General features: G+C 67.8%; 2 protein-coding genes across 7 annotated transcripts; both read left to right on the forward strand.

The window, feature by feature from the left end:
• The first annotated feature begins 678 nt into the window (after positions 1-678).
• Positions 679-5,492, forward strand: ECSIT (ECSIT signaling integrator). 2 transcript variants are annotated; one of them, XM_056326132.1, is made up of 7 exons: positions 679-862; positions 1,571-1,958; positions 2,524-2,747; positions 3,739-3,793; positions 4,070-4,218; positions 4,979-5,081; positions 5,159-5,492. In XM_056326132.1, exons 1-7 carry the CDS (start codon positions 800-802, stop codon positions 5,473-5,475), a joined length of 1,299 nt encoding a protein of 432 aa, XP_056182107.1. In that variant the 5' UTR covers positions 679-799; the 3' UTR covers positions 5,476-5,492. The 2 variants fall into 2 exon arrangements, with proteins under 2 accessions (XP_056182107.1, XP_056182108.1); XM_056326133.1 differs by having other exon boundaries at positions 686-862; positions 2,504-2,747.
• Positions 5,493-6,024: 532 nt separating this feature from the next.
• Positions 6,025-11,045, forward strand: ZNF653 (zinc finger protein 653). Of its 5 annotated transcripts, none has more exons than XM_056326127.1 (9): positions 6,025-6,465; positions 7,059-7,102; positions 7,361-7,576; positions 7,846-8,235; positions 8,581-8,755; positions 9,309-9,426; positions 9,503-9,617; positions 9,718-9,817; positions 10,428-11,045. In XM_056326127.1, the coding sequence occupies exons 1-9, from the start codon at positions 6,173-6,175 to the stop codon at positions 10,603-10,605; spliced, it is 1,629 nt and encodes a 542-aa protein (XP_056182102.1). In that variant the 5' UTR covers positions 6,025-6,172; the 3' UTR covers positions 10,606-11,045. The 5 variants fall into 5 exon arrangements, with proteins under 5 accessions (XP_056182102.1, XP_056182103.1, XP_056182104.1 ...); XM_056326128.1 differs by having other exon boundaries at positions 7,849-8,235; XM_056326129.1 differs by having other exon boundaries at positions 10,383-10,568.
• Positions 11,046-11,125: the final 80 nt, after the last annotated feature.

An 11,125-nucleotide genomic window follows, 5' to 3' on the forward strand; every position in this document is an offset into this window, starting at 1 on the left:
CCCAGGCCGCCCCCTCCCCTTTCCCCCTCCATCCCTTCTTCCCCCCGTCCCTCTACCCCAGGCTGTCTGTCCCTCCAACCCCGGGCTGTCTGTCCCCCCGACCCCGGGCCACCCCACCCCCCCCCCCCCGCGGGTCCTCCCGGTGCCGTCAGCGGATTGGACTCCGCCGGCCCTGGGGGGGGAGGGGCGGTTCGTCACTGGTGGAGAATGTGCCCCCGCCCCTCCCCCCCCGGGGGCGGCCCGGGGGACCTGGTATTGGGGACCTGCCCGCCCCCCGCGGGGTCTCGGCCCCGGAGGGGGGTCGCTGGCCTCGGGGGGGGTCGCTGTCCCGGGCGGGGGGGACGGCCCCCCCCGGGCAGGCCGGGGGACCCAAGCTTTGGGGCCGCCCCCCCAGGTCGCACCTGCCATTTCCATTTATAGCAACCGTTACGTCTGTGACGTAACCGCGTGACGTCACCGCGAGCCCCAGGCTCTGGCGTCGCCCAGCAGCGCCCAAGGCCGCCGCTGTCCCCGGTGCTGACATCATCGTGTAGCCCCGGCTCTGAGCTCAGCCGCGGGTCCCCCTCTGACGTCACGGGGAACCCCTTCAAGCCCCGCCTCCCCGAGCCGCCAATCACCGCCCGGGCCCCGCCGCTGGGCGAGGAGCGCGCGGCGATTGGCTCTGCCGCGGGGCGCGCCTCGTGACCCGGAAGCACTTGCCGGCGGGGTCAGCGGGACATGGCGGCGCCCAGGGGTACGACCCCGGCGGGGGGACCTCGGTGACCAGCCGTGACCTCTGAACCCCTACCGCACCGACCCCATGGCCGCCATGAGGCTGCGCTGGGCCCTCGCATTGCCCCGGGGGCTCTGGGGGGGCCCGCAGGTCCGGGGGGGGCCGGAGGGCGTGGGGGGACACAGTGGCGGTGTGGGGATGGGGTGGGGCTAGGGGACACAGGGCGGGGGCGTGGGGATAGAGGTCCTGGGGGACACGGGGGGGCGGGGGGGGGGATACGGGGGGGGGCGTGGAGATAAGGATCCAAGGGGACACTGGGGTGCGTGGGGCTATATAAGGAGGTGTTTGGGATAGCGGAGCCTGGGGACACAGAGCTGGGCTTGAGGATGGGGGCGGGCAGGGGAAATGGCAGGAGGTGGGGGGGACACAGGGGGGTAGGTGGATGGGGGTCCTGGGGGACACGGGGGGGCATGGGGGGACCTGAAGGGGCGTGGGGACGGAGCGCCCAGGGGATGCAGAGGGAGATGGGGGGTCACAGAGGGGGAATGGGGATGGGGTGTGTGAGGTTGGGGGGACCGGGGGACACAGTTGAAGATGGGGGTGACATGGGGGGGCCTGGGCGTCTCTGGTGGAGCTGGGGGGGTCACAAGGGGGTGCGGGGGAGTTTGTTGCTGGAGTGCCCAGGTGACACAGTTTAGTGTGGGGTGACACAGTGGAGGCATGAGGGTAGAGGGACCTGGGGGATGCAGCAGGATATGGTGGGGGATGGGAAACAGGACACAGGAGGTGTGCGAGCGTGGCTGAGGATGGGACGGGACGGGGTCGTCCCCCCAGCCTCACCCCCTTTCTTCCTCCCAGGTTGCTCAGAGCATGTGGCAGCACAGTGGACGTCCCGCGCAGGACCCCTCGGAGGACCCCTCAGGGGACCTCTCGGGGCCCCTGGCATGGCGCAGCCCTCCTAGTGGCTCCCAGGAGGAGGATGGTGGCTCCACAGCCTTTGCAGCGGCGCTGGCCGCACTGGAGCAGAGGCCGGGGCGCCGTGTGGGACGGCTGGAGCTGGTGGAGGCGGCACTGGCGGCCATGCCGGCGCTGGGGGTGGCGAGACAGCGCGAGGCCTACCACCGCTTGCTGCGCCTGCTGCCCCGTGGGCCCTGGGTGCCCCGCGGACCCCTCCAGCGCATGCTGAGCCCCTTCCCCCGGCAGCAGGAGTGCGGGCTGCAGATCCTGGAGCAGATGGAGCGATATGGTGAGTGGGGGGTGGGGTGGGGCTGTGGAGACACGGAGTGGCATGGGACTGAGGGGGTTGGGGGACAGAGCAGGACAATGGGGGACACAGGGGTGTGTGGGGCTGAGGGACCCCGGGGACACTGAGGGGCTGTGGGGACACAGGGATGGGGGGAGCCAGGGGGACACAAGGGGGGCATGGGGATTGGGATCCCGAGGGGACACAGTGGGAGTTGTGGGGACATGGAGGGGCATGGGGCTGGAGAGGGTCAGGGGGACACTGTGGGACTGGGGGGACACGGGGGAGTGGGGCTGGGGGACAGAGTGGGAGATGGGGAGGACACAGGGATGTGAGGGGCCTGGAGGGACACAGTAGGAGTTGGGGGGACATGGGGATGGGGGAACACAGGGGACATGGTGGGAGATGGGGGGACATGGAGGGGCGTGGGGTGAGTGAGGACACAGGGGACAGCACAGTGAGTGCAGCAGGGGGAGGAGGGGGTTTCAGCCCCCTCGGGGTGGGGGCTGGGGTGCTGCGTGCCCCTGGGTCCCAGCCCCCTCCCCCAGGCACCCATGTCCCCGCCCAGGCGTCATGCCCGATGCGGAGACACGGTTTTTGCTCCTGGGGATCTTTGGGCCCCGCAGCCGCCCTGTGCGCAAGTGCCAGCGGCTGCTGTACTGGCTGCCCCGGCTGCGCCATGCCAACCCCTACCCCCTGCCCCCCCGGCTGCCACCCCCCGGCCTGGCTGCTGCCCACCTGGGCCTGCGCCGCATCGCCAACGACCCCGATGTGCGCCTCACCATCTACCAGGTGGGACATGGGGATGGGGGACATGAGGATGGGGATGTGAGGGGACATGGGGATGGGGGATGCAGGGATGGGGACACAGAGGGACATGAGGGGACATGGGGATGGGCACGTGAGGGGACATGGGGTTGGGGGACATGGAGGGACACGGGGATGGATGACATGAGGATGGGGACGTGAGGGGACACAGGGATGGGGGATATGGGGATGGGGACATGAGGATGGGAACGTGGCGGGACATGGGAACGTGAGGATGGAGACATGGGGACGCAGGGTTGGGGGATGGGGACATGGGGGGACATGGGGGTGGGGACACGGGAGGACATGGGCATGGGGGACATGGGGACATGGAGGGACACAGGGTTGGGGGGACAGGAGGTTGGGAGACATGAGCATGGGGATGGGGACACAGGGTTGTGGGTTGTGGGGATGGGGGACAGGGATGGTGGGACATGGGGATAGAGGACATGGGGATGGGAACATGGGGGGACATGAGGATAGGGGATGTGGGGATGGGGACACAGAGGGGACACAGGGATGGGGGCATGGGGGTGGGAACGTGGAGTGACATGGGAACAGGGGATGTGAGGATGGGAACGTGGGTGGACATGGGGATGGGGACATGGGGATGGGTGCAGAGGGGGATGTGGGGATGGGGAATGTGGGGATGGCAACTTGGGGGACACAGGGGACAGAGATGGGGACGTGGGATGTGGGATGCAGGGATGGGGACATGTGGGGGACACGGGGATGGGCAGGCAGGGAGTACGGGACCAATGCCACTCTTGGGCGGGGAGTGCAGGACAGGGACAGGGACCCACCTCCCCATGAGCCAGGTGGGGCACAGACACAGAGCTAGGGCGGGAGATGTGAGGATGGGGTCACAGAGGGCCCCCCCTCTGTCACAGTGGTGGGGTGGTGCGCCCCCCCTTGGGGACAGTGTCTGTTGTCCCTGGGTCATTAAGTGACAGCTGGTGACAACCATCTCCCAAAGCGGCCGGTGCCGGAGGGCGGGGAGGATGAAGGCTCCGTCCAGCCCTACATCATCGGTGAGCGTGGGGGTTCTGGAGGTACTGGGGTGTCACGGGGGACACGTGGGCATTTTTACTGGGGAACGAGGGAGTGATGTGTCTGCAGCAGGGACTCGTGTGTTTTGGGGGAACCCCAGCATGTGGGGGGACATACCCTGTGGGCTTGGGGACCCTGGCCAATGCGAGGGACGCTGGTGTTTGGGGGAGGGGAGTGTTGAGTCCCCAGTGCTGAGGTTCCTTGGAGGGGGTGCAGGGTTTGGTGGGGGGTCCCCAGCTCTGCATTGTCCCTTGCAGGTGCCCAGAGCCCTGACCAGCAGGAGCTGCTGGCCCGGCATGGCCCGGCACGGCCCGTCTTCGTGGAGGGGCCATTCCCTCTCTGGCTGCGCAGCACCCGCCTCTGCTATTACGTGTTACGGGGGGACCCCCTGCCTCCCCACCTGCGGGTGAGACCTCTGGGGCACGGGGGTGGTGGAGGGCTGAATAAAACATCTGAGAGAGGAGGGGAAGGGGCTCCCCATGACCCTGGGTGGCAGTGGTGGGACGGGCTATCCATGGCCACAGAGGTGACCCCCTGGGCCAGGATGGGAGAGACTGGGACCCCCATGGCCCAGAGTGGGCGGGGGGCCTCTCATAGCCCAGGACGGGACCCCCACAGCCCCAGAGGTGACCCCCTGGCCTAGAATGAGTGGGGATGGGACCCGCGTGACCCAGAGCAGGGGTGGGGGGGCTCATGACCCAGGATGGGACCCCCACAGCCCCAGAGGGGACCCACTGGCCTAGGATGGGTGGGAGGGGGTGGGATCCCAATGGCCCCGAGTGGGTCAGGGGGGCCTCATGGCCCGGAATGGGGCAGGGTGGGATACCCTGGCCCAGGATGGGGTGGGGCTGGGACCTCCATGGCCCAGAGACGGGGGAGGGAGCTCTCATGGTCCAGGATGGGACCCCCACAGCCCCAGCAGGGACCCCCTGGCCTAGGAAGGGTGGGAGAGGGTGGGACCCCCATGGCCCAGAGCAGGTTGAGCATGGTCTCACGGCCCAGGATGGGACCCTCATGGTCTCAGAGGGGAGCCCCTGGCCCAGGATGGGTGACAGGAGACGGGACCCCCGTGGCCTAGGACAGGAGGGGTGGGAGTGGACACCAGTGGCCCTGGAGGGGGGGACCCTGGCCCAGGACAGGTAGGAGAAGCCCCCTGCCCATCCCAGGAGGAGCCCCCAGACCCTGAGCGCAGCCTCTACTACCCCCTGCATCTCGACCTGGACCTGGAGCGTGGCCCTTGGGACGATGACGACTTCGATGTGGATGAAGGTAAGACATGGGGAAACAGGGGCAGGGGTAAGGGGGTTCCCTGTGCCCGCTCTCTGACCCCATGCTCCCCCCCGCAGTGGAGGAAGGCCCTGTCTTTGCGCTGTGCATGGCGGGGGCCGGTGACCGGCACACGCTGGGCAAGTGGATCGCAGGGCTGCAAGAGGTGAACCCTGTCCTGGGGCAGACCCCGGTCATCTTCCACCTGGAAGGGGGGGACACCCCTCCTGGCCCCCCTGGGGATCCCCCTGCACTCAGCCTGGGGGCTGTGATTCCCCCTGCCGGTGTGCTGGAGCCCCCCGTCCTGCCACAGGGGCATGGTCACCCCGGGGGTGATGCTGCTGGCTGTGGGAGTAGGGGGGGGGGCAGCGCTCCCGCTGCAACCCCCAGGGAATAAAGGTTGTGTCACCCACAGAGCAGTGGGGCTTGTGGTGGGGGTTCTGGGTGGGGGCAGATGGGCACTGGGAGTGCAGAGGGGGTGGGGCACATGGAGGGGGAGAGGGGGGCAGGAAGGCACTGGGAGCCTATAGGGTGTTGGGGGGGTCACAGGTGGGTACTGGGGGTACAGAAGGGGTGGGGGGGGGCAGTAGCTGGGGGTACTGAGGGGGGCACATTGGGGGGCAGGAAGGCACTGGGAGCCCATGGGGGGTTGGGGGGGGGACACAGATGGGTACTGGGAGTACAGAGGGGGTGGGGGGCAGCAGCTGGGTGTACTGGAAGGGCACACAGGGTGGGCAGGAAAGTGCTGGGGGGTCTTGGGGGGGCAAATAGATGGGTGCTAGTGGCACATCGGGGGGCAGGAAAGCACTGGGGGCCCACGGGGGGGTTGGGGGGAGGCGCAGATGGGCACTAGGGGTACAGAGGCGGTGGGGGCCCGGGGGGTGGTTGGGGTCGGGCGGTGCCGAGTTCCGGAGCGGGAGTAGGCACGGGCCGGCGCGCTGCGGGCAGAACCCCCGACGCATGCGCAGTGCCCGGCCCGCCGCCGCCGGGGCAGACTGGCGGAAGCCGCCCACCCCCGCGCCCTGCCGCGCACGCGCGCTGCGCCAAAAGCCGGAACCGGAAGCGGTGGTGGCATCATCGGCGGCGCGCCCGGCATGAGCGCGGCCGAACGGGGCCCGGGCCCGGGGTCGGGGGGTGGGCCCGGTCCTGGGCGAGGCCCCGTAGGGGAACCGGGTGGTCGGAAGGCTCGGGGGAGACCACGGCTAACGGAATCGGATCGGGCGAGGCGGCGGTTGGAGTCGCGGAAGAAGTACGACGTGCGACGGGTTTACCTGGGCGAGGCCCACGGGCCCTGGGTCGATCTGCGGCGCCGCAGCGGATGGAGCGATGCCAAGCTGGCGGCCTACCTGCTGGGCTTGGAGCGGGGGCAGCGTGCCGGGCGGCGCGGGTGAGCCGCGGGGTGGGGGGCGGCCCTCACGGTCGGTCCTGCAGCTCGCGGGGAAGATCCCCCAGCAGTGATGGGACGAGCTCCCCTCATGGGTGGAAAGGCGACCCCACCCCCGCCCGCGGGTAGAATGAACACTCTTCCCGCCTCTCCGCGGGGGACAAGCTCCCCCCATGGGTGGGATGGCACCCCCCCTTCCGCGGGTAGGACGGAACCCCTTGCTGGAGGCATGACACCCCCCCACCAACCCACCCCCCCCCCCCGTCTCAACCCCGCGAGTGGCATGACGATCACCCCACCTCTGCAAGCAGGATGACCGCCCCCGCCCCACCCCCCGCAGGTGACACTACCCCCCCTTCCCCCCCTGCTGATGGCACGATGATCCTCCCCTCACAGGGGCAGGACAATGATTGCCCCCTCCTGTGGGTGGCATGGTGATCCCTCCCCACCTGCCGGTTGACTACCCCTCCTCTCCTGTGGGTAGCATGATCCCTCCTCCAGCACGGGTACAACAACGACACCCCCCGGCCCCCCCCAGGTGGCATGACCACCCCAGTGCATGGGCCGACCCCTGACCACCACCCCTCTCTCTGCAGGAAGCCATGGGAGCAGATTCCTAAAAAACCCAAACGGAAGAAAAGTGAGTGCTGGTGACGGGGGGGGGGGGGGTGGGATCCTGTCGGGTTGGGTGCAGGGTGTGGGTGGGGGCACTCTAGGCTGGGGGTGGGGAGGCTTAGGCAAGGGGTGGGAGGCCTGAGGGTGCGGGTTGGGGGTCTGGGGGGTAGAGGTTGATGGCCAGGGATGATTGGGGGGGGTAGGGGGTTGTTGGGGTGGGTGGACATGGGGGTGCCGTGGGGTCAAGTGGGGGGGTGCCAGGCTGCCAGCAGCCCTCCCCCAGGGCGACGGCGCAATGTCAACTGCCTGCGACACGCGGTGATCTGGTACGAGGACCACCGGCAGCGCTGCCCCTACGAGCCACGCCTGGCTGAGCTGGACCCCTCGGTGGGGCTCTACACCACGGCTGTCTGGCAGTGTGAGCGCGGGCATCGCTACTTCCAGGACCTGCACTCGCCGCTGCGGCCTCTCAGTGACTCCGACAGTGACAGTGATGACGGTGCGTGGTGATGGTGGTGGGCACAACACACACACAAGGTCGTGATAGGGAGGTCGTGAGGGTACTTGGCTGGGTGCTGGGGGTCTTTGGCTGGGTGTTGGGGCTGCTCTGCTGGGTGCTGGGACCTGCGGGTGATGGCCTGAGGTGGTTTGGCTGCACTTCTTGGGGGTCTGGCTGGTGGTGGGGGAGCCCAGGGGGCTTCTTTTGGGCTGGGGGGGTGGGGGGCAGTACTTCCTTTGGGGCTTTGCCTTGAATTTTCTCTCTTGCAGCAGCAGTTCCTGGCAGCTCCTCGTCATCAGGGAGCTGCAGTTCAGGCTCAGAGGCGATGCCGGGGGGGGGCTCGACAGCACCAGTGGCCCCCCCTGCAGGTCCAGGCCCCCCCGAGGGTGCTGCAGAGGGACGGGGGACAGCACTGGAGGCTGTGGTCTGCGTGCCGCTGCCACTGCCTCTGCGACTGGGCCCGGGAAGGGGGGCGCTGGCTGATGGGTCACCCCCCACCCTGCTGCAGGGGTCCCCCCTCCTTATCCTGGCCAGCTCTGGCTACGATGCACTGGGGGGGCTGCAGCTGGATGTGGGTGGGGATGAGGTACCCTGCACTGTGCTGGATGGGGAAGGTGCCTTCCCCCAACCCCCCCTGGACCCCCACCTTCCTAAGACAGGTATGTGGGGGGATGGGGATCATGGGGATGAGAAGGTTTGGGGTGCTGGGATCTCAGGGGTTGGGGAGGGGTATTAGGGTGCTGAGGGTGCTGGGGGGGGTTAAGGCTTGGGAAGGTTGGGGTGGTGGGATCTCAGGGGTTGGGAGTGGAATTGGGGCACTGTGGGGGGACAGGGAGGGATTGGGGTGCTGGGATCTCAGGGGTTGGGGGAACTGGGGTGCTGGGGGTGCCAGGGGGGATAAGGGTTGGGGGGATTGGGGTCAGGAATGGAGGGGATCAGGGTGCCGGGCGGGGGCCCAGGTGCTGGGGTTGGCAGCAAGGCCTCACTTCCTACACTGATGGCAGAGGAGGACGAGGTGCTGGGGCTGAAACAGGAGGATGTGCCACTCCCTGCTGCTGAGCACCCCCCCCAGCCTCCTCCAGAGCCCCCCCGGGAGCCCCCTCCACCCCCCTTGGCTGAGGATGCCGATGGTGGTGACGTGTCAGCCATCATCTACGAGATCCCCAAAGAGCCTGAGAGGTTTGAGCTGGGGGGGTCACTTGGGTTCCCAGAGGCCCAAGAGTGGTGGGGGTGGACTTGGGAGGGGTGATGGAGTTTGGGGTGTCCCTGGGGGATCGGGGGAAGTGTGCTGTATCATGGGGGGTTGTGGGGTGTCTTTGGAGATCACTACAAGTTTCTGGAGAGGGGGTCAGAGCTGAGGTGGGGGCTTGGGGGTTTACAAGGGGTTTAGTGGGGGGAGTGTGTGGTACAGGGGTGTTGGGTTTTTTTAGGGTTGGAGATCTTTGGGTTATGGAGGGGCCCTTGGGGGCCAGGAGGATGGCTCTGGGGGCTTTTTGGAGGGGTGGGGGCTTTTTGGGGGAGCAGTGGCCTGGGCCAGTTTCCCGGTGCTGGGGAGCACAGGAACTGTTGGGGTTTTGTGAAGGGGTTTAGGAGCTCTCAGGCACATCAAGGGGGTGGGACAATCCCTCCACCTCAAATGCCTAGACCCGCCCCCCCCCCCCCCCAAGTGCTGCAGTCTCTGTGTGGGTGGGGAGCCTCACCCCGGGCTGTGATGTCCCCCCTCGCCACGCAGGCGGCGGCGGAGCAGGCGAGCCCGTGTCCCCCCCAGGGACCCTGAGGAGCTCCCGGAGCCGATCACCTGCCCTTATGCAGGCTGTGGGCAGGTCTACGTCGCTCTCAGCAGCTTTCAGGTGCTGGGCTCCCCCTACCCTGGGACCCCCCTGGGCCCCCTCTGGGCTTCCCTCACCTCTGTGCCACCCACCCCAGAACCATGTGAACCTGGTGCACCGCAAGGGCCGGACCCAGCAGTGCCCCCAGGCCAGCTGCGGGAAGAGGTTTTACCTTGCCAACCATCTGCGCCGGCACATGGTCATCCACTCTGGTGAGCCCCCCAACAACTTCCCCCACCACCACCCCCCCAAAAAGTGTTGTTCCCCCCCCGCTTCCCCCAATAACATCCCTCCTGTGTCCCTGGTCCCCAGGCGTGCGGGAGTTCACTTGTGAGACCTGTGGGAAATCCTTCAAGCGTAAGAATCACCTCGAGGTGCACAGGCGGACGCACACTGGGGAGACCCCCCTGCAGTGAGTGTCTTGGGGGGCGCAAGGGAGGCCCCCCTGCAGTGTGTTGGCAGAGGGTAACAGGGGATATGCCCCTGTGGTGTGCGCCAGAGTGGAGGCAGCGGGGAGACCCTCCTGCAATGAGCATCGGGGGGCGGGGGGGCACTGGGGAGACGCTCACTGGTGGTCAATGATGGGGGGGCCAGTGCTGTGCGGAGTGACATGGGGAGCGGACACCACTCTCTCTGCCCCCCTCCCTGAGGTCTGCGGGTGCTCCTTGCCCACACCCATGAGGTCTGTGGGTGCCTCTGATCCCCTCCTTGCCCTTCTCCAGGTGCAAGGTTTTTGGGTGACCCTCAACCCTCCCTTCCACCCCCAGCTCCGCATCAAGGTCTGTGGGTGCTCCTCACTCTCCCTTGACCCCCCCCCTTTGATGTCTGTGGGTTCCCCCTTGCCCCCACTGTTCAAGATCTGTGGGTGCCCCTCAAACCCACCTTGACCCCTGCCTGTTCAATGTCTGTGGGTGCCCTGACTCCCCCTAGGTGTGAACTCTTTGGGTGACCCTCACCCCTCCCTTTCACACCTCCAGGTGCGAGGTCTGTGCATGCCCCTGATGTCCCCTTGCCTCTCCCAGGTGCGAGGTCTGTGGGTACCGCTGCCGCCAACGCGCCTCCCTGACGTGGCACATGCGGCGTCATGGAGGGCCTGGGCTACGTCCCTTCCCTTGTGAGCGCTGTGGGCGACGCTTCGAGCGCCCCGAGGGCCTCAAGTTCCACGCGCTCAAGAGCCACCCTGAGCCCCGCGGCACCTAGGGGGGGGGCACTGGGGGGGTTGCGCCTCCCCCTACCCACTCCTACGCCCCCCAGGGTCACCCTGACTTCCCTAGGACTGCTTTGTGGAGGTGAGGATGGACCCCCAGGGGTCCAAACCCCCACCAAGGGGCACCTTCAGCTCCATGCACTTGGTGGAGCCCCTCATCAACCCCAGGCTCCCCAAGCTGCCTTCCCCAACACGGGGGGACCCTGACACCCCCCAGGATCCCCCACACCCCCATTGCCCCGGGTACCTCCCCACTCACTATTTATTTCCTGATTCTCAGTTGTCATTCTGCTCCCCCCTCTCGGGGCAACTGGATCTTGCCGGGGTGTGTGTGTGCGCACAGCGGGGACCCTGGTTTTGTCTTGGAAGGGGGAGACCCCCCCCTCCAGGGCCCTCCCCCACCCCCCAGTTTCCATTAAAGTGACGGATTTTACCTGCTGCCTCCTGCGCTCTGCCCGGGGTGGGTGGGTGGGGTGGGTGGGTGGCGAAATTTGGGGCACCATGAGGATGTGA

This window comes from Falco biarmicus, unplaced genomic scaffold (assembly GCF_023638135.1).
Source record: "Falco biarmicus isolate bFalBia1 unplaced genomic scaffold, bFalBia1.pri scaffold_29, whole genome shotgun sequence".
Lineage (NCBI taxonomy): Eukaryota > Metazoa > Chordata > Aves > Falconiformes > Falconidae > Falco > Falco biarmicus.

Bases quoted from the DNA above. Each gene is read 5' to 3' on its own strand.
- ZNF653 (XM_056326127.1), top strand. From the start codon at position 6,173: ATGAGCGCGGCCGAACGGGGCCCGGGCCCGGGGTCGGGGGGTGGGCCC. The intron at 8,236-8,580 runs GTATGTGGGGGG...CACTGATGGCAG, and splicing joins CCCCCACCTTCCTAAGACAG to AGGAGGACGAGGTGCTGGGG. The intron at 9,618-9,717 runs GTGAGCCCCCCA...CCTGGTCCCCAG, and splicing joins GCACATGGTCATCCACTCTG to GCGTGCGGGAGTTCACTTGT.
- ECSIT (XM_056326132.1), top strand. From the start codon at position 800: ATGGCCGCCATGAGGCTGCGCTGGGCCCTCGCATTGCCCCGGGGGCTC. The intron at 2,748-3,738 runs GTGGGACATGGG...CATCTCCCAAAG, and splicing joins TGCGCCTCACCATCTACCAG to CGGCCGGTGCCGGAGGGCGG. The intron at 5,082-5,158 runs GTAAGACATGGG...TCCCCCCCGCAG, and splicing joins CGACTTCGATGTGGATGAAG to TGGAGGAAGGCCCTGTCTTT.